The sequence below is a fragment of the Aquarana catesbeiana genome, linkage group LG02, assembly GCF_042186555.1.
Source record: "Aquarana catesbeiana isolate 2022-GZ linkage group LG02, ASM4218655v1, whole genome shotgun sequence".
NCBI lineage: Eukaryota > Metazoa > Chordata > Amphibia > Anura > Ranidae > Aquarana > Aquarana catesbeiana.
The window spans coordinates 184940145-184961773 of NC_133325.1; the positions used below are offsets into that span (position 1 = coordinate 184940145).

The following is a 21629-nucleotide window of genomic DNA, read 5'->3' on the forward strand; positions in this document are numbered from 1 at the left end:
CATGATACCCTAAAGAATCAAAGTGCGGATACAGACTCTATGTAGCCACACTCCAAATCATTCCCCAAATATAAAATCACTAAACAAGACCTATAGGCTAAATACACTGAATACTCACTGTTTATAATTTGGAATAATATAATACATTATTACTCTGAGAGGTAAAAGAAGAGCATATAAGCAATAATTTGGATCTAGACCTCCTATTTGGCAGAGGCAGCAAAAAAATAAAAATAAAAGGTTATCATGCTCCCATGTAAGTCTAATTTATACATTGTTAAAAAAAATGAAAACAAGGTCCATCATATCAAGCAGAGACACAACTATTAGCATAGTTGCCAACACTGTAAAAAAAAATTTCGGGACACTTTTTTGGCTGTAGGTGGAGTCAGACTATAATTAGGGGACGGGGCAAGCGTTTGTAGGCGTGGCATAGGGGAAATGGGCGGGGATTATGTGAATAGTGGGCGTGGCTTACATGGGCGTGGCTCAAATGGGGTGTGGTTAGAGTCTGAGATGAATGAGGGATGGAGAGGGAAAGGGGGGTAGAGGGAGAGGGATGGAGGGACAGTAGACCCAGATAGCAATGTGTATTCCAGAGTTTAACCATCAGCAGATAAAGATACTCCAAACACCTGGTGTTGGCGCTTCAATCATCCCGCCACATGGTTGTTATGGTGTCAGGATGATTGAAGCGTATTATTTCTATTACTACATTGTAATATAAAATGAAATCATTCAACTCACCATAATGCAGAATCAGTGGGACCACTGAGCGTGTCACCTGCTACGTCGCCTGCCACCAGATGCCATCAGGTTCCCCAGCAGAGTCTGTCCTTACATCAGGTGCCCCCAGCACAGTGCCTCCTTCCATCAGGCATCCCCTGCGGAGTGCCTCCTTACATCATGTGTCCCCAGTGGAGTGCCTCTTACACCAGGTGTCCCCAGTACAGTACCTCTTACATCAGGTGTCCCCAGCGGAGTGCCTCTTACATCAGGTGTCCCCAGCGGAGTGCCTCAAATCAGTGCCCCCAGTGGAGTGTTGGCTGCAGATGGAGTGTTGGCTGCAGTCTAGCTACATCTCCTCAAGAGTGGTGACAAGGGGAGAGAGGTGTGTGGGTGGAGGCATGGTGACTTGGGGTGTTACAGGCTGACTTGGGGAAGGGTGGAGGCATGGTGGTGATTTGGGGGTGCAGGCATGATGGTGACCTGGGGGGTGCAGGCATGGTGGTGACTAGGCCGGAGCGGGTGCAGACATGGTGGTGACTACGCCGGAGGGGGTGCAGGCATGGTGATGACTTGGGGGAGGGAGTGCAGGCATGGAGGGAGGGGGATGCAGGTGCAGGTATGGTGGTGACATGGGAGGGAAAAGGTATGGTGATGACATGGGGGAGGGGGGCAGGTATAGTGGTGACATGGGGGGAGGGGGCTTCAGGTATGGTGGTGATATGGGGGGAGGGGGTGCAGGTATAGTGGCGACATGGGGGAACAGGTATGGTGATGACAAGGGGGAGGGGGGGCAGGGGGTTGCGGGCATGGTGGTAACACGGGGGGAGGGGGGAGCAGGTATGGTGGTGACACGGGGGAAGGGGGGAAGCAGGTATGGTGGTGATACAGGGGGAGGGGGGTGCAGGTATGGCGGTGACACGGGGGGAGGGGGGAAGCAGGCATGGTGGTGACACGGGGGGAGGGGGGTGCCAGTTATGGTGGTGACACGGGGGGAGAGGGGGGTGCAGGTATGGTGGTGACAAGGGGGGAGGGGGAAGCAGGTATGGTGGTGATACGGGGGGGAGGGGGGTACAGGTATGGTGGTGACACGGGGGGAGGGGGGAAGCAGGCATGGTGGTGACATGGGGGGAGGGGGGTGCCGGTTATGGTGGTGACACGGGGGGAGAGGGGGGTGCAGGTATGGTGGTGACAAGGGGGGAGGGGGTTGCAGGTATGGTGGTGACAAGGGGGGAGGGGGTTGCAGGTATGGTGGTGACACGGGGAGAGGGGGGTGCAGGTATGGTGGTGACACGGGGAGAGGGGGGTGCAGGTATGGTGGTGACAAGGGGGGAGGGGGTTGCAGGTATGGTGGTGACAGGGGGGAGAGGGGGGTGCAGGTATGGTGGTGACACGGGGGGAGAGGGGGGTGCAAGTATGGTGGTGACACGGGGGAGAGGGGGTGCAGGTATGGTGGTGACACGGGGAGAGGGGGGTGCAGGTATGGTGGTGACACGGGGGGAGAGGGGGGTGCAGGTATGGTGGTGACACGGGGGGAGAGGGGGGTGCAGGTATGGTGGTGACACGGGGGGAGGGTTTGCAGGTATGGTGGTGACACGGGGGAGGGGGTTGCAGGTATGGTGGTGACACGGGGGGAGAGGGGGGTGCAGGTATGGTGGTGACACGGGGGGAGGTGGTTGCAGGTATGGTGGTGACACGGGGGGAGAGGGGGGTGCAGGTATGGTGGTGACACGGGGGGGAGGGGGGTGCAGGTATGGTGGTGACACGGGGGGGGGAGGGGGTTGCAGGTATGGTGAAGACACGGGGGGGAGGGGGGTGCAGGTATGGTGGAGACATGGGGGAGGGGGTTGCAGGTATGGTGGAGACATGGGGGGAGAGGGGGGTGCAGGTATGGTGGAGACACGGGGGAGAGGGGGGTGCAGGTATGGTGGGGACACGGGGGAGAGGGGGGTGCAGGTATGGTGGTGACACAGGGGAAGGGGGAATCAGGTATGGTGGTGACACTGGGGAGCGGGGGGTGCAGGTATGGTGGTGACACAGGGGGAGGGGGGAGACTGGTATGGTGGTGACATGGGGGGACGGGGTGCAAGGGGGAGCCAAGACCATCAGTGCACAGCGGAGCCCCAGTCCTTCCATCAGTGTGACTGTGTCCCTGCTCATCGCAAGAGGGGGGGCCAGGACCATCAGTGCATTGTCCCCAGCCAGTGAGCCCCAGTTCTTCCATCAGTGGCGCTCCTCGGACACTGTCACACACGGGGCAGAGCGGAGGGTTGGCGGCGGCGGAACCCTGCGCCAAAATAAAAAAAAAAAAAATGGTGTGGGGGGTCACCCTCAAAATCGATACCAGACCCTTCAGGTCTGGTATCGATTTTAAGGGGAACCCCGCACCAAAATTAAAAATAAAAAAATTACGTGGGGTCCCCCCAAAAATGCATACCAGACCCTTATCCGAGCACGCTACCTGGCAGGCCACAGGAAAAGAGGGGGGACGAGAGAGTGGCCCCCCTCCTGAACTGTACCAGGCCACATGCCCCCAACATTGGGAGGGTGCTTTGGGCTCCCGCTGTGTGACGCTTTTCGTCTTCTGACACTTCTTGAATAACGGAGGGCGGGGCCACCCGGTGACCCCGCCCCCTCTGACGCACGGGGACTTGATGGGGACTTCCCTGTGGCATTCCCTGTGATGTCAGAGGGGGGCGGGGTCACCCATTACGTAACGGGTCTGGTATGGATTTTTGGGGGGGACCCCACGCCTTTTTTAAAATTTTGGCGTGGGGTTCCCCTTAATACCCATACCAGACCTGAAGGGCCTGGTATTAAATTTAGGGGGACCCCCACGACATTTTTTTTTTAAATTTTGGTTCGGGGTTCCCCTGTGGGGAAATCCCATGCCGTTTTTATCAATGAACTTTTATGTGTATTGTCGGAACGACATTTCATTAATAGCCGCGAGTAGTTTTAAATGACTTTTTTTCCTTTGAAATGTCATTTTGCTTTCAGACTGTTCTAAACACGGGAAACATGCGCCCCTTTACAGGCATACTATAGACACCCCCAGGTACGAAATTTAAAGAAATATTACACTAATATTGTTTTACTTTAAGCATTATTAAAATCACTGCTCCCGAAAAAACGGACGTTTTTAAAACTTTTTTTTGCATTGATCCATGTCCCCTGGGGCAGGACCCAGGTCCCCAAACACCTTTTATGACAATACCATGCATATAAGCCTTTAAAATTAGCACTTTTGATTTCTCCCATAGCCTTTTAAAGGGTGTTCCGCGGCTTTCGAATTTGCCTCGAACACCCCAAATTGTTCGCTGTTCGGCGAACTGGCGAACAGCCGATGTTCGAGTCGAACATGAGTTGGACTCGAACTCGAAGCTCATCCCTACTCGGGACAAACCCAAAATCCCGGGAAAACAAACGGGACAAGCTTAAAATCGGGACAAGGGTCCCAAAATCGGGATTGTCCCGGGAAAATCAGGACTGTTGGCAACTATGCTATTAGGTATGTAATATTGTAGATTTGACCTGAAAGATTTAAACACTTGGAGTGTAAGGTCAATCCTTAAGGGTATACTAAGCAGATGTGATAGTGGTGTGCTCAAAGTGCTAATCCATCAATATAAACTGTATCAGTGGCGGCCCGTCCATTAGAGGCGCAAGAGCGCCACCCCCCCTTATCCCTGATCTACTTGCAGGGCACCAGACGCATGGATTCCAATGGGGGATTTTTAATTTTTTTAAGCACGTGATTAGAGCCAGGGGCTCTAATTGGCTTAAAAAAAGGGTGGGCTCGGGGCGCAGGGCACTGTGCCCTGAGTTCACCCAGTTGTGTGACAAAAGCGAATGAATATTTGCTGTTGTCACACTGATTCTCCTCCCAGCCAATCAGGAAGTGGGTCGTGAGACCCGTTTCCCGATTGGCCAAAGGAGAAGCAATCTTATTGGCCAAGGAGGAGGAGAGAGAAGACACATGGCCGGAAGAGAAGCAGGGGAAGCCCGACCCACCAGCTGCCACTGACTCCAGGGATGGCTCACCCACAGCGACTCAGCCATCCAGCACTCCCTGGCTCGGATAGGGGAGGGAGGAGGAGGGGAGATCGAGTCATCCCGGGCAGGACATCTGCCTCCTAAAGGTAAAGAGACTGTCCATCTCCCACCACCCCCTTAAATTATCACGCACCAGCCGCCACTAAACTGTATCCAAGCAGGACCTCAAAAAGTAATTGCCCATCGGGGCCAAATTATCTTCAGATGATACGAGGCTACAGATTACAATGGATAATGAAAAGGTTGTGGCAGAGTTGTAATAGGGGTGAGTTAAAGCAATATCCCAAAGAGTTCAGTCCAGATGTCACATAGCAGGGCTCCAAAACCCACATCTTAAACTGTTAAATGTGTAATATAGCCACATCGGTCTCCAGAGTTTGATTGCCACAGCAGCACAAAGTCCATTCCTTGTATACTGTTATGTATTCATGAAACTGCAACAACGACTGACTATCTGATATACAAGTGTCTTAAGATACTGATTGTGGTTCAATATATACTTATACACTGATTTAGCTATTAAAAGTAGGAGCAAAGCACTCCAGGTAAAATAAACATGCTCCCTTGCAGTGGGCCCATACTGCAAGGGTTACATGCTCATTTATATATGGTGGACTTGAAAAAGCAGTTTTTCTTACTTGACATTCTGCTCCAGCAGGCTCCTCTCCTTATAGACCGGTCCCAGCAGCCACTCCTAACCTGCACTCTGGAGGTCTACGTTCCTCTGACGCCATCAACACTGTAGATCCCCTAGCCCTGCACTAGACATGAGGATGCTAATAAACAGTGCACCACTGGAGCATAGGGGAGCGCTGTCTGCAGGGGGAGCAGAGGAACAGGAAAATAAGGCTGCTTTTCCTGTCCAGAATGAGCACTTAATCCTTTCAATGTGGGCAAGGGAGGTTTTTACTTTTCCCAGAGTTGGGCTTTAAGCACCTGGTACTGTAGTACTCATCACTTATCTTTAACTCTTTGTGGGGCTCTTTTAAGGATATCACCTGCATGAAAAATGACATAGTAGAGAAATTTACATTTGTGGCTGTTTTCACGTCGACTATTGTTATTCTTGTATGTTTATACTCCTTGAAGATACCGGTTCTGCATTTATATATAAGCAGCAGGCTGTGCACAGATCTGACTTATTTTATTTAGTTAGCAGAGAAAAAACGCTCCTGCGCACAAGTGGATACCCAGACAATCATGCAATGACGAAAGGCCTTGCTGCCCTCAAGGATGGGGAATCCTATTAGTCAAAGATAAAAAAGAAACAAGAGGGCGCACCAGCCTAGTGCATTATCTTTGGATAAAAATTTAATGAGAAGATAAAAGAAGCTACTTACAAGACATAAATATAGTGATCGCAGTATAGATCATCGTGTAACAGCAATCAGTAGAACAGAACAGTACTCCAGAGGTCATGGAGGAAAACAAACACAGATGCACTGCTAGCTGACGCATTTCGAGGGGTAAGTCCCCTCTTCCTCAGAGCACAAGCAGTGAACCCTACTTCAGCAGTCCTCATTATATATATATATATATATATATATATATTATATATTTTTCTGCCACATGAACCTACATGTGCCACAGTTGCTGACACTGCATTTGACAATATGTGCATATATATATATATATATATATATATATATATATATATATATATATATATATATATATATATAGACTGCTGAAGCAGGGTTCACTGTTCACTGTTTGTGCTCTGAGGAAGAGGGGACTTACCCCTCAAAACGCGTCGGCTAGCAGTGCATCTGTGTTTTCCTCCGTGACCTCTGGAGTACAGTTATGTTCTACTGATTGCTGTTACACGATGATCTATGCTGCGATCACTATATTTATGTCTTGTAAGTAGCTTCTTTTATCTTTTCATTAAATTTTTATCCAAAGATAATGCACTAGGCTGGTGCGCCCGCTTGTTTCTTTTTTATCTTTTATTTTATTTAGTATAGTATGCATATGTAGGTTAAGATTCTTGAGCTTTTACTTTTCAGCTAAAAAGAAAAATTTAGATCTTTTAAATAGGTAGAATATTGATTAGTCCTATAATCAGTGGGAAATGAAAAAAAAAAAAAACATTTTATTAGAGATATTTCTTTGTAATAGTTCCCTTCCAAAAATATTAGTTTCTGTTTCAATAATTTTTATTCAAGTTTAACAAGTAGCTAACATGTTATAGTTCCACCCACACAGGGGATAGCATTGACAGCTATCACAAGGGTTAGCTTACAAAGACAGCCAAAAAGAGGCAATGTAAATATGAAGGAAAAAACGAGAGCTAACATGGCAGCAGAACATAGCCTTGTTTCATAAAGTCGTCAGGGCCGAGGGGTCCTGAGGAGGTGCCCTAAAACAATGGGGTGTCCCCTGGGCCCTTCAATACCCATGCAGTAGTGCCACATACAGCCTATACAGATCTGAAAGGAGAGACAGATTGGAAATCAGGAGAAAGTTAAGCAGAAAGGAGGCACTAAAGAAAGAGAGAATGTGCACCTAGAAGGAAGGGATCCAGGGAAAGGTGAAGGGAAGCAAAAAAAAAGGAGGGCCAGAGGGTTAAAGGCCGAGAAGGGGGAAAGTTAAAGGCTTGGGAGCATCGGGACTTTCCGTCATAGGCGGAAAAGCATATTACAGCCTTGGTTCCCAAACTTTAAGGAACTTAGCATAGGAGTCATTGCGGATGCTGGACATATGTTCATTAAGCGTCAACACGGTCATATGGTCTCCCACCTCCTGGAAGGTAACAGAGGGTTTTCCCCAGGCTTAGGCAATTGTTCTTTTGGCTGACAAAAATAGATAGGAAGCAAGCTTCCACTGATAGTCGAATAAGCCTGGAATTGGACAATGCAGTAAGGCAAACTTGGCTTCTTTTGGTATGGGGAGGTGGAACAAAATAAATAGGACAAATACACGGGACCAGAAACAAATTTGTCTAGGGCACGTCCACCATATATGTACTACATCAGCCCGATGTCCACAGCCCCGGAAACAGCAGTCGCTGTAGGACAGAACGGCATGGGTAATGCAGGTAGGGACCGAATACCAACATAAAAGCACCTTATACTCCGCCTACAAGGTGGCTGTATTGAATTAGCACTTGGCCACAGAGGACCAGGCCCCGCTCCAGTCTATCTCAGTCCAAAAATATTAGTTGCATTGATAATTATTGTAATTCTTGAAAGTGTAATACTTATAGCACATCAAGCCAAGGGGTATTTTTTTTTCTTATTATAGCAATTAAAAGCTGATGGGGGTTTTAACCTTTCCCTACTCTGCTCGAAAAATATAAATTCTGCTTGTGTCTGGTGAAAATGTTGTCTGGGCAACAAAAACTGGAAATTTCTCCTACGAAGCTCCAAATAGCAGTAAAAAACTCTACAGGGATTCTAATCCCTTCCTTCTCTATCCAAACTGAAAAAAAAAAAAAGCTGAGTATACACTTTAAATTTAAATGGATTGCTTAGTATGTGTTTACCTACTATGCAGTTGTTTGTAAATCTTTTTCTTGAGTACTAAAAATCTGTAGACAGGATTACATAATATCAGCAGTTTACAGTTTGTGTTTTCAGCTTTAATTATTCTGCTGCTGCACACAGTTGACACTTTTCTTGGTAGAGCAGTGTGTTGCTAAGAAGCTGCTAGGGATATGTATGGATAACTTTTTTAGTTTAAAGCTTCTGTTGCAGCTATTAATACCCTGACTAGGAGACCCTTCACCAGCCAGCATATGCACATACATACACCCACACATGATGCATACACTGTCTCCATAGAAATATCCCACACATGCATAGATCAGGAATCTGCCTTCCTCTGCTTACTAATTAAAAATAATTTAAGAAAGTGGAAATTAAGTAAGTGGTATGAAGTAATACAAAAGAAACACTGAAGTAAAAAGATAGGTAAAGATAACTAAACAAGTAGGATGACTTTCATCTGATACTATCTGAGCAGGTCTTGATTTTAACTGGTGTGTACTGTATGTGTAGAGTAGATTTACTAACAGATACATTTGTTACACCAAATTCAGACAAAACATAGGGCAGCAATGGATAGTTTCATCAGATCTCCCTTGTGTTTCACTGTGCACAGAACTTTCATCAGGTATCATTAGGATCATGCAGGGATGGCGATGATGAACTGTGCTTCCTTCCTCCAGACCCCAATGGCCACCGGCCACTTCACCCAGAGCCAAGCAAGAACTGAACTAGGTGTACAGTCGTAAGTATAACCACTAGTGATTAGAGGATGGGCTACCAACAACAATCATTACTCCTCTATTTGTTTTAGAGAATTGGAATGGCCTTCTTTCTAACTTGGCATTTGCCAGAAAGTTTTGTGTGATACGCGAGTTCCAATGACCTGCTCAAGCGCTCTGTACATACGTTATTTTTTTATCTCGAATACAGATGATCTCAAAGCATAAAAACGATTTCTCCTCATGGTGTAAGTTTGGTCAAATACAGAAAAAGACAGATGGGCCTTATGTGCTAGGTCTACTTAAAGCTCCAGTCCCTCATTTACTGTGATTGGTTAGTCTTCAGATGACTCTTGCTGTAAAAACAGGTAATCAGGAACTTTTCTATCCACAAAAATATTTATGTTGGACAGCAATACAAGTAACAGTGACAAAATTGTAGGATTAGCACAGTAACCATCTTTGCAGTTCTTACTTTAATTTTACACTTCCAATAACTAGATAAGTAACAGCTTATCAGCTATCTTTACAACTTCACAAGTTATGTTTCTCATGTTCACGGCAAGTCATTTCAGAGAATGCATCAATTTTAACCCCTTAGCGCCAACCGTACGCATATATGCAGCCTTGGCTTTAATGGGTTATACCGGGTGATGCCTGCATCCCGGTACGATTTTTTAGAACGGGCGGTCGGCTCTTCAGGGATAACAACCCATGTGGCTAAAAGCCGCTTGGCTGTTATCCCGGAGGAGCGGGAGGGGATGTCCCCCCCCTCCCGGCACCTTAAGACACTTCTCCCGGGCCTCCCGTCCCACCGGGAGACCCGAGCCACGATCCAGCACTTCCTCCGGCTACAGTGAGAATGGAAGGGAGCCGGAAATGGCTTTGTTCCAGTCTCCTATGTGTAAACACGGAAGCGAAGTCACAACGTCACTTCCGATTTACTCGGCTGCTAATGGCGGCAATTTAAAAACAAAATGACAGTATTCAGAATTGCCATTTTTGGTGATCTGAATACTTTGAAGTGCAAAAGGAGGGATTTAGTGTCTTTTAGATCCCCGATCCCTCCATAAAGAGTACCTGTCACCACCTATTACTGTCAAAAGGGATTTGTGATTTACATTCCTTTTGACAGAAATAAAAGTGATCAAAAAATGTTTTTTTCAAGAGAGAAAATGTAAAAAAAAAAAAAAAAAAAAAAAATTTTTTTTTAAAGCGCCCTTGTCCCCACGAGCTCGTGCAGCAAAGAAAACGCACACGTAAGTCGTGCTCGCATATGTAAACGGTGTTCAAATCACACATGTAAATTATCGTTGCGATCGTCAGAGTGAGAGCAATAATTCCAGCACTAGACCTTCTCTGTAACTCTAACCTGGTAACCGTTAATTTTTTTAAGCGTCGCCTATGGAGATTTTTAGGTACCGTAGTTTATCGCCATTCCATGAGTGTGCCCAAATTCAAAGCATGACATGTTAGGTATCTATTTACTTGGCGTAACATCTTTCACATTATACAAAAAATTTGTGCTAACTTTACCGTTTAGTTTTTTTTTAATTCATTAAAATATTGCAACAATCGCATATATATATATATATAATGTTGGGGGGTTCCAAGTAATTTTCTTGCAACAAATACGGATTTTAACTTGTAAGCAACAAATGTCATAAATAGGCTTAGGCATGAAAGGGTTAAAAAGGTACAGTAATTGCGCTGCAGGCTCCCATGAATAAAGCTGGCCATACATTATGCACATTTGGCCAGTTCCTGATGAACTGGTGAAATTCACTTTCTGAGTGACCTTGCAAGCCCCTGCCTGCCTGACATCCTTCAATTGAAAAAATTGAAGGAGCTGGATGGATAATTATAAGCTGATCAGCACCCAGATGAAGCTCCTCTTCACATACAGTAATAGCCACTGGTTCTGGCTGTCACTGTCAGAATGCAATAACTGCAGAGGGAGAGTTGTCCATCCATGTTATATAGCAAGGATGGAGGAATCAGATCTTTTTTGTTCAGCTAGCTGTGTATTAAGTGTACATATATGTAATTTTGTTCTATGTGATAATACATACCTCCAATCAACATGATACAGATGGAGAAGATCTTCTCAGTGTCTGTATTAGCAGAAACATTCCCAAACCCAACACTGGTTAGACTGCTGAGTGCGAAGTACAAGGATGTGATGTATGAACTCCTGGGAGACGGTCCTCCTAGTAACACAAGAGCAGTCTCATTTAAAGTGTCTTCACTGTCATTGTTTGGAAGTGACAAGTGCCTGCTGATATTTCTTTTCCCCATGTAGTAAGGGGTTTCCAAACGCCGAGCCAGCTCTTGAAGCCAACCTGCAAAGAAAAGCATTGCATTAATGGGATTGTGGCATTCCTCATCTTACAACTGGTATGATCTCCTCCACATTTAGCACACTTTGTATTTCTTAAGCGTAAGAGTAGGGATGGGCCCGATGTTTGAGTCGAACGTAACATATACATATATATATATATATATATATATATATATATATATATATATATATATATATATATATATATATATATATATATATATATATATATATATATATATATATATATATATAATTATCATACACACACACAAAAGTGAGTACACCCCTCACATTTTTGTAATATATTTTATTATATCTTTTCATGTGACAACACGGAAGAAATTACACATTGCTACAATGTAAAGTAGTGAGTGGTGAGAGTACAGCTTGTATAACAGTGTAAATTTGCTGTCCCCTCAAAATAACTCAACTCACAGCCATTAATGTCTAAACTCCTGGCAACAAAAGTGAGTACACACCTAAGTGAAAATGTCCAAAATGTCAAAATTGGGCATCATCTTTAGATCTTTCCTTCTGGGACGACAGCCATGTAGACCAATTTGATGCAGTGTGCGATGTATGGTCAGAGCAGTGACAGGCTGACCCCCCACCTCTTCAACCTCTGGATATGACTCTGAGCACGTGATATTAATGTTCTTTGGTCGACCATGGCGAGGCCTGTTCTGAGTGGAACCTGTCCTGTTAAACCGCTGTATGGTCTTGGCCACCGTGCTGCAGCTCAGTTTCAGGGTCTTGGCAATCTTCTTATAGCCTAGGCCATCTTTATGTAGAGCAACAATTCTTTTTTTCAGATCCTCAGAGTTCTTTGCCATAAGGTGCCATGTTGAACTTCCAGAGACCAGTATGAGAGAGTGAGAGCGATAACACCAAATTTAACAGTCCTGCTCCCCATTCACACCTGAGACCTTGTAACACTAACGAGTCACATGACACTGGGGGTGGAAATGGCTAATTGGGCCCAATTTGGACATTTTCACTTAGGGGTGTACTCACTTTTGTTGCCAGTGGTTTAGACATTAATGGCTGTGTAAGTATAGAGTGATCAAAAAAGACTAATCATATACATAAAAATCAAAATAGAAATAAAAATAAACACACTGGTATGATAAAGCATAACAATGATAGTCTGGTGTGATAACCATAAAAACCAAAAGTTGTCAGCAGTTCGTCTGAAAAAATTATTTAAAAAAAATCAAAAGTGATATTAAATCCCGAAGATATTATAAATATACATTAGTGAAACTCCAAAATAACCAAAAATTCAAACCAATAATCCCAAGAAAAAAGTGTAGCAAAACAGTCAAAGTAGTAAAAAATCCCAGAAATAGTGTAAATATAGCATTAATGAAGCTCCAAAGTGGCCAAATGTTCAAGGTGATCAGGTGACTCTTGTGCTCAGCAAATCAAGTGACTTGCGTGCTCCCCCTTTTGGGTCCCCACTCACCAGCTCCTATTACCCCTACAGGGGTGCCAGGCATGTATGGGTAACCGTGGGTGGTCTTCCTTGATAGCTCTCCCAGTGACCCGTCCATGGTCTGTCGGGCCTCTGCTGCTCGCTAAACTAGATCAGGGCGTTCACACCAGTCAGCACCTCACCAAGAGATTACTCCACAGCTTCTAAGGACTGTAGCAATATGTAAATTGCTTGTGTTAGTTGTGGTACCCCCACAGAGAGATGTGAAATTTTTGGTTATTTTGGAGTTTCACTAATGTATATTTATATCTTTGGGATTTAATATCACTTTTGATTTTTTTTTAATTATTTTTTCGGACTGCTGACAACTTTTGTTTTTTATGGTTATCACACCAGACTATCTTTGTTATGCTTTATCATACCAGTGTGTTTATTTTTATTTCTATTTTGATTTTTATGAATATGATTAGTCTTTTTTGATCACTCTCTACCTAGGTGGTTTTGATTTAGTTTGGTACTCAATTTATGTATCTGATTGGTACACACCTGCTATACCTAATTCATTATTTGTATTTAATATCGGAGGACACACATATATATATATATATATATATATATATATATATATATATATATATATATATATATATATATATATATATATATATATATTTAGCACAATTAGGGATAGAAAAATCCCCCCCATTATAGGTAGTGTCATCTACCCCCATATTCCCCTTAAATCCACTCGGTTTCTATTAGGGTAGTGCCACTTACCCCATTTTTTTTACTTTCATCTTTTGTAAGTTCCCTTGGAAACGGATTAGGGGAGGCTGCAACCCGGTAGTATCCTAAGCGCAGAGTATACCATAATTTTGATTAATGGCTGTGTGTTGAGTTATTTTGAGGGGACAGCAAATTTACACTGTTATACAAGCTGTACACTCACTACTTTACATTGTAGCAAAGTGTCACTTCTTCAGTGTTGTCACATGAAAAGATATAATAAAATATTTACAAAAATGTGAGGAGTGTACTCACTTTTAAAGTTGTGTTGCATTCAAGGGCTCAAATGTTTTGGGCATAGAAAAGAAGGAAGATAGGGGACAGAGGACATTGGCAGCGGACTGCAATTTGGGATTTTTAGAAATACACATAGTGGAGGTCTCAGTTGCATTATATAAAAAGTCTGCTGTGTGATTTGTGCTAATGCACATTACTACAATTGGGAACTCCCTTTGTTTTATGAAATATGGAGTAGAGCAAAGAATTCTCTCATTATTTCCAAATAAAAGCTACTATTTTGTTTGTACTGTTTTTAATATAATATACAAGATGTTTGGAAATTAGATTTGTATAGCTTATTCCTGTAGCACCCTTTAGGTAGGTAGGTTCTAGAGTGAGGATTTTTAGTTAGGATTAGGCAAATTTAGGCAGGCCTGGCTGGCAGACAGGCATGTTTGTTTTGATTTGGTCTGGGCTGGGAGTGGCTCAGGTTAGCAGCTGGTGACTCACAGGCAGCATAACTGAGACCTTCCTCTTCTTTCTAGAAGATTCTAGACAGAGAGGAGGAGAGGAGAGGTGGAGCTGCCTGGGGTATTCTGAGGAGCCCTGACCAATCCCCAACCTGGATTGGTAGGAAAAGGCCTCCTTAATTACCCAGGGTCAGATCAGATGGGAAAGAGTTGTTCAGGTGGAAGAGCTGGAGTGCTAGGGCCTTTGAGGGAGCTCCGCAGTCTGGGGGGGTGACCTTGGGCCTGGGCTCGGGTGTGGATGGAGATGGGACTCTCATACAAACAACAGGGGTTTCCTGGACAGGAGGCACAGGAGGAGCAAGAGGACAGCAGGAGAGAGCACTGCAGGGCAAGTCTCCAGGGAGAGGAACAACTGGTCGCAGCCAGGAGGGCTGGTGAGTGACATGCACAGGCCTGAGAGGACTGGGAGGATGCAGTCTGGGATGGGTGCAGAGCCAGCAGTGTGGACTGTGGTGTCATGGACATTGGAGAGGGGCAGCTGCAGCCAGGAGGGCTGGCAGGGCCTGAAGAGGGGTTACTGGGCTCAGTAGCCACATGTAGGACAGCTAGCACCAGAGACTTTCGAATTTGCTACACTATAGGGGCTCTCGGTCCCTGCCTGCAAAGGGCAATTGCTAAGGCCTGGCTGAGTCAATGTCAGGCCTAACCACTTTGTGCTAGCTGTGCCTGGAGATTAGAGAGGAAGTGATGTGCAGGAGGAGAAAGGAGTGAAGATCAAAGAGGAAGCAATGTGCAGGAGGACAAATGGAGTGTATATACTGAACGGTTTATAGTTGCCTCAAGCAAGTCCTACCAATTCCATTGGCATCCCATACTTCCTTTATCCCATCCAAGTTCAATCCCCTCAATAAAACATAAAAACAAAGTGCGCATGGACTGTTCTATGTCTCTGAATGTCTGAGAGGTGAATGCTGGGCTGGTCAGGGTGACAGGTGGGCCACAACACTTAGCAGCCCTTATGGGGATACCACTACATTCCCTATTACCAGCCATTATATTATACAGTTTGGACATCTATAAACGTCTTAAATATGTTTACGTTTTTTATGTAAGTTTACATTTTAAACAACTATCACAACCAGATGGAAACTGCATTATATAATATACAGTGCAAGCTCACCAATCTCTGGCACTTCCGACTGGTTGCTTGCAATTTCTTGCTGACCAATGAAATACCAGATGCAAGCCACCCAGTGTGCTAGAAGAGCAAAGACAACCATGAGGAGGCTAAGGACAACTGCACTGTACTGGGAATATCGATCCAATCGCGGGAGAAGGCGTAGGAGTCTAAGTAGACGAACAGTCTTCAAGAGGTGAGCCCCAAAATACTTTCATTAGGTGGAAAGAAAGAGATAAGAGTACAACTGATATTATTATAACAGAACAGACGACATGTTGCAAGCAAATTGAGACAGAAAAAGTAAGTATAAAAGATCTGGAAACATCCCAGGATTCTATAAAATTCACAAAGTCACTACTGAATGAGAAAGAATGAATGATCTGGCATATTCATTAAAGCGCATCCAAATCCCAAAACCCACATATAATATATTGCAGCTTATCAGTTCTTACATATGGCGCCTTCTTAGTTTTCTTTTTCCCCCTTTATTTTTCCATGGTAATCCTGTGAATAACACTATCCGGGGGGGGGGGGGGGGGGTGCATACTACTTTACGACATCCATGTTTGCCCCTAGGCTGGACTTTTTGCATGTCTGCCTTTATTCATCTACATTACCTGGGGGCTGCTTAGTAGTTTACACAAGATAGAGAACATTGTATGTGCTTTCTTTTCAGCTCACAGGAAGGGGCAAAGACACAGAATTCAAGATCAACAAAAATGTTCTTTACTTGCTACTTGCTAAAAACGTTCTTAGCCTGAAAAGGAGACCAAATGCAACCCCCACATCTAAGAATGTAAAGTCTGGCAGAACATTGCATCTGACACAAACCCATAAATATTAGCATGAATCAGAAAAGATTTAGCAGAGCTTGAGGTTGCAGCCAGTAGTGGGAAAAATTTATAAAGAAATCGTGCCCACTTGGCTCAGGGACACATGCAACTAATCTACTGTGCCCTTTCTGTTGGTGTATATTCCAGTTAATTCAAATGGGAGAAATGTAATATTTTTAGAGAATGTAAAAAAGAATGAAGTCAGGGCCTGTAATAGCACCGCATTGCATTGGTCATTTTCAAAATCATACTGTCACCGTATGCACAGTCTAATGGCATTAAAACGTTATTGGCAGCAGTGCAGTCTTATGACCTGTACACACAACCGGTTTTTCCGTCGGAATAAACTCTGAGCCTCGGTTCACACTGGGACGACTTGTCAGGCGACCTAGGTCGCCTGACAAGTAGCGTCCCGTTCAGTACAGTGGAACCGTTCTAAGGGGAGCAACGCAAGTCGCTCCGACTTAGAAAAAGGTTCCTGTACGACTTCGGGGGCGACTTGGGGCGACTTGCATAGACTTCTATACAGAAGTCGTTTTGCAAGTCGCCCGGGCAGTCGTGTGCAGGTCGTCTCGGTGAGGCGACCTGCAAGTTGTGCCGCCTCTGGTGTGAACCGAGGCTTAAGGTTTTTCCTACGGAGTTCCGATGGAATTCCACTCAAGCTGTCTTGCATACACACGGCCACACCAAATTCCGTCCAGAACGCGGTGATGTACAACACGTATGACGGGACTAGAAAATGGAAGTTCAATAGCCAGTAGCCAATAGCTTCCATCTCGTACTTGCTTCAGAGCATACAGACAGCTTACAGACGAGCGTTTTTTTCCAATAGTAATTTGTTCCGTCGGAAAAATGTAGAACATGTTCTCTATCTAAGTCCATCTGAATTTTCGACGGAAAAAGTCTGATGGGGCATACACACGGTCGGAATATACGATGAGGAGCTCCCATCAGACTCTACCTGTCGGAAACTCCCCTCATGTGTATGCGGCATTACAGTCAACATTATAGAGCCGCTCCACCACAGAGTAAGCCTCCAGTCAGTTTTAGAGAATGCAAAGCCTTTAGGAGTGTTTTTCTTACGCCCAAAGTCTCACACAAAACACAAATGTTATATACTTTGAAGAAAAGGTCACTCACTATGTTGACTTTGAAGCTATAGAGCAGATCCACAGGAAGAGCAGCTAGAAGATCCAGCAGGAACCATGTCCTGGTGTAATGGATAAAGATAAGACGTGAGGAGAATACCACTTGCCCAGACTGGCTGACAAATGTGGTGCGGAAATTCAGAATGATATCTGTTTATCAATAGAAGACCATACAAAAATATAGCATTAATTTCAAACTATGTGAAATACTAAACAATAACTACAGCCTAATTCAAGTGTATCTAAGGAAAATATGTCAAATCCCCTATTCATTTCCACCTTGAAATTCAATTATTTCTAGCCTACACCTAATGATCTGAACGATCTTGAAGTTTGTGAACTCACTTTGTGAAGATTCCCACATATTTACTTCCTTGAATTCTGTGACATGTATTCACTATGTCCTGTAAGACTGGCCATACACTATACAATTTCCTTCTTCCAATTTCTTTAGATTTACCTTCAACTATGTAGTGCAAGAGCCTGCCTGACTGTTTGTAGATTAAAACATACTGGGAAGCTCTGATTAAAGATGAATAATACCCTTGCTATAAGTGTAGGCCATTTACATACATTGCTAAGTACTCAGAGGACATTGCTAAGTGAGGCCTAGTCATCCCTGCTCATCTCCACGATCAGAGGAGTGAGTGCTTTTTCTGATTCAAACCCTCTCACATACTCTTTCTCTCCCCTGATGCAGTAGCTCTGAGTTCAGGAAATTTTTTTTCATTTTTTTCAAAGGAATTTTTTTTTTATTTTTAACTCTGAGTTCAGCATTTGAGAGCTCACTCCTGTAATGGTGGAGGTGAGCACTGTGATGACTAGGCCTGACCTAACAACATCCGGGGAGTACTCAGCAACGTCCGGCGAGTTTTCCAGTCAGGCTTCATAAGGTATGTAAGTGGCCTACACCCATAGCAAGGGCTTTATTCAACTGTAGTCAAAGCTGGACAGTTTGTTTTTATTTACAGATGTCCAGCGGCGGCCGGTGGTAATTTTATTATTCTATTGGCAGGCAACACTTCTCCCAGGCTTCACTGGCAGGCGGCTTCCCCTTCCCCTGCTCTCTGTGGGCATTGTGATGGCTTCCCCTTCCCCTGCTCTCCACGGGCATCATGGCGGCAGCTGCGGCTTCCACTTCCCCTGCTGTCTGCGGGCATCACAGCGGCAGCAGCTTCCCTTTTCCCTGCTCTCCGTGGTCATCACGGCGGCGGCTTCCCCTTCCCCTGCTCTCCGCGGCTTCCGTTTCCTCTCTCCTCGGCGGCCAACCGGATGCTTGTCTTTTTGCCCAATCGGAAAACTGGTCTTATACCCGCTTCCCGATTGGCCAGGAGGAGGATCAGTGTGTCAATGGCGAATATTCATTGGCTATTGTAACACACCTGGGTTGGTTCATAGCACAATGCTCCGTTCCCCGAGCCCACCCTATTTTTAAGCCTATTAGAGCCTCTGGCTCTAATCAGGTGCTTCAAAAAAACATCCCCCCTCATTGGAATTTATGTATCCGGCGTCCTGAGAGGGGTCAGATGCATGGATAGATGGGGGGGCTGTGGATAGGGGGTGCCCCTAATGGCTGGGCCACCCCTGCAGATGCCCCTTATCTGCATAGGCAGTTTTGTGGTAAAGGTAAATTATCCCTATAATGCCCAATCTGCACAGTTTCAGGGCATGCCATTACCTGCAGTAGTCCTGGGAGAGCTTTGACCTGTTACATGTTACTGCACTGAAATTTTTTAAATTAAACTAGGCTTATCACCCTTCCCTTGCCCTCCCCATCCTATTTATAAACCCCTACAGACTTTATAAGGAAAAAACTGGACCACAGGGTCCAAAATGCAGAAGCTGTCTATTTTCAAAACTGGAATAGGTTAGGATGTTAAATTATTTTGAAGTACTATTAACCTTTAAAGAGGATTGAACACTCATGTGTTCTCACACTGACATATGCAGGGACATATGCAGAGACACATGACAGCCACAGGAAGGACATAGGTGTCTTTGACATACACATGCTGTGATTGACAGCCTGGACTAATCTTCTCTATGCCCTGCAATAAGCAAGATGGCAGCACCTAATGGGGGAAAAGTTGGCTCTTGGGAGGCAGAGATATCTGGTAACTGTTTTTGTAAACATTGGAAATAACATACAATACTTTAACAGACCTTTTTATTCTATTTAACAGACCTTCTATCTCAGCAAAATGTTTTGTTTCACCACACTTTGCCCTGTTTTGAACTTACACCTTTCTTCTGCTAACAGTCAGAAAAAAAAAAAAAAAAAACGTAAAGAGAATAATAAGCAGATAAACTGAACTGCATTAAAAAAGGGAAAACTTTCTGAAAATAATAGATCACACTTATTTTAGGATGGCATAAAATGATAGCCAATATTTTCAGGGACAAATACAGCAGGAGGTCTGTATGAAATGGTAATTTTTATCTGCCAAAGGTATTTTGTTTTCCACCATGCCTGAAATGTAGTCAGCTGTGTGGAGGAAGTGTCCAGAACAGCTTTAAAAGGAAACTTGTTCTGAGCGAAATATGGAGGTCATATCCTGGCTGTCTCTGGTTTTAATAGGTAGCCACTGACTCAGAAAAGCATATGGCAGATTAAGTAAGAATTCCTAATATTCTTGCTTTTTCCAAATAAGTGCCTCAAAAACATAGCATTATAGCTTCACAGCCAGGAATCTAGGATTTAAGTTGAAAAGTTAAAATGGCAGTTTCCATATTTTCTCAATACAGGTTTACTTTCCAAATGTAGTGGAAACGATATGTTATGTAAAAAATAAAATAAAATAGAAAGTATGAACTCCATATATGGGCCCCTAAGTATGTCTATCAACGATCTTATGTGTGCTAGCTAAAGCCTTGGTTACAGATCTCAAGAATCTTGCTTTCAGTTTAACCAACCATCTAATTTCTGATAAACCCACATTGTTTGAAATATATTTGTGGCTTTATTCCCTACGCCATACCTACCTAGTATGAAGAGGATTTCCACAGCAAGATCACATGCGCTGGGTGGGCTGCGTGGACTCTGAGTACCTTCTTCTTTCGCACTACTGAAGCAGACACTGTATGGTACAGTCACTGCTACATAAAAGGTGGCAAGAAGGATCAAGCAGTCCCAGCAGGCCTTGAAGGGCCCATAGTGCAAAAGTATGAAAGGAGATTTACGCATAGATACAACTTTATATTCTGGAACCCGAGGCTTCTCGCCAAAAACACCCTGTGAGGAAGCAAAATTGGTTAAAGCAAAATGAAACCTAAAATACAAGTTCCATCAACGTAAAAAGCGATCAATAAATTCATCAAGGCCTCACATCTTTTAGTTCTAATATGGTTCTTAAACAGATATACCTTTAAATGGTTTTTCTATGTGCATGTAACCGCAACATCTACATATTCCCCTATGTTTGGCATCATGCCTCACTGTATACAGTTTTCCTAAGCAAATCATTTTTGTGAAACTGTTTGTTTCCTGGAGATCTTGCCAGAAACAGCACTTCCCGTTGGCCGTTGGGCAACCTATCAGAGGTCTCGCCAAAAGGTAGCGCAATGAGCAATTGAAGAAGTGCACATGGCAGGCTGACATAATGCACTGCATGACAGTGGGTTATTGGTGCTCAACATGCAACAGGAATGGTTGCTATTGGCAGGATCTCCAGGTAGGAATTTTTGCAAGAGATTCACCAAAAATGATTGAATTAACAAAGTTATATAAAGTGAGGCATGATGCCAAAAATAGGGAGGAAACAGATTTTGGGTTTGCATACACTTTAAGAACCAGTTGTGGGAGGAATCTAATTTTCCTAAATGTTCTCTACCATTGAAAATCTTAAATGAACATTTTCTGCTTTCTTGACATATGATAATCAACATGAAATAACAGCCAAATAATTATTTGATTATTTAACACATCACATTGGCATAGGACTGCTTACTTTATCTTTAGTGCTTACTTCAGCACTTTATTGTAGTACACATTCATATTGTATCCTCACTTTGTACCTACCTTACCAAGTTTTGCTTTTGCTCTATTTTGTCTCTGTAGATGACCTGAAAGATGGTAAAGCACAGCACGACTTCGCCTACGATTGGCATTGAATCCTTTCCCTGTTAAACGAGTCTGCTGCTCTCCCCTTCCTGACAAAATAAGAAATTCTATCAGTACTCAATGTAATACTCCCACTGTCAACAGAATCACAGAAGAAGAAAT

General features: G+C 44.1%; 1 protein-coding gene across 1 annotated transcript in view; it reads right to left on the reverse strand.

Annotated features, from left to right (window-relative positions):
* The window catches only part of KCNH3 (potassium voltage-gated channel subfamily H member 3), a 153845-nt gene that overhangs the window by 58362 nt on the left and 73854 nt on the right, over nucleotides 1-21629 (reverse strand). The window contains exons 5-9 of the mRNA XM_073614022.1: nucleotides 21426-21556; nucleotides 20390-20639; nucleotides 17400-17557; nucleotides 15427-15634; nucleotides 11065-11334 (exon numbers count right to left, since the gene is read on the reverse strand). Coding sequence (XP_073470123.1) covers nucleotides 11065-11334; nucleotides 15427-15634; nucleotides 17400-17557; nucleotides 20390-20639; nucleotides 21426-21556 — 1017 coding nt within the window. The remainder of the gene's footprint in view (nucleotides 1-11064; nucleotides 11335-15426; nucleotides 15635-17399; nucleotides 17558-20389; nucleotides 20640-21425; nucleotides 21557-21629) is intronic.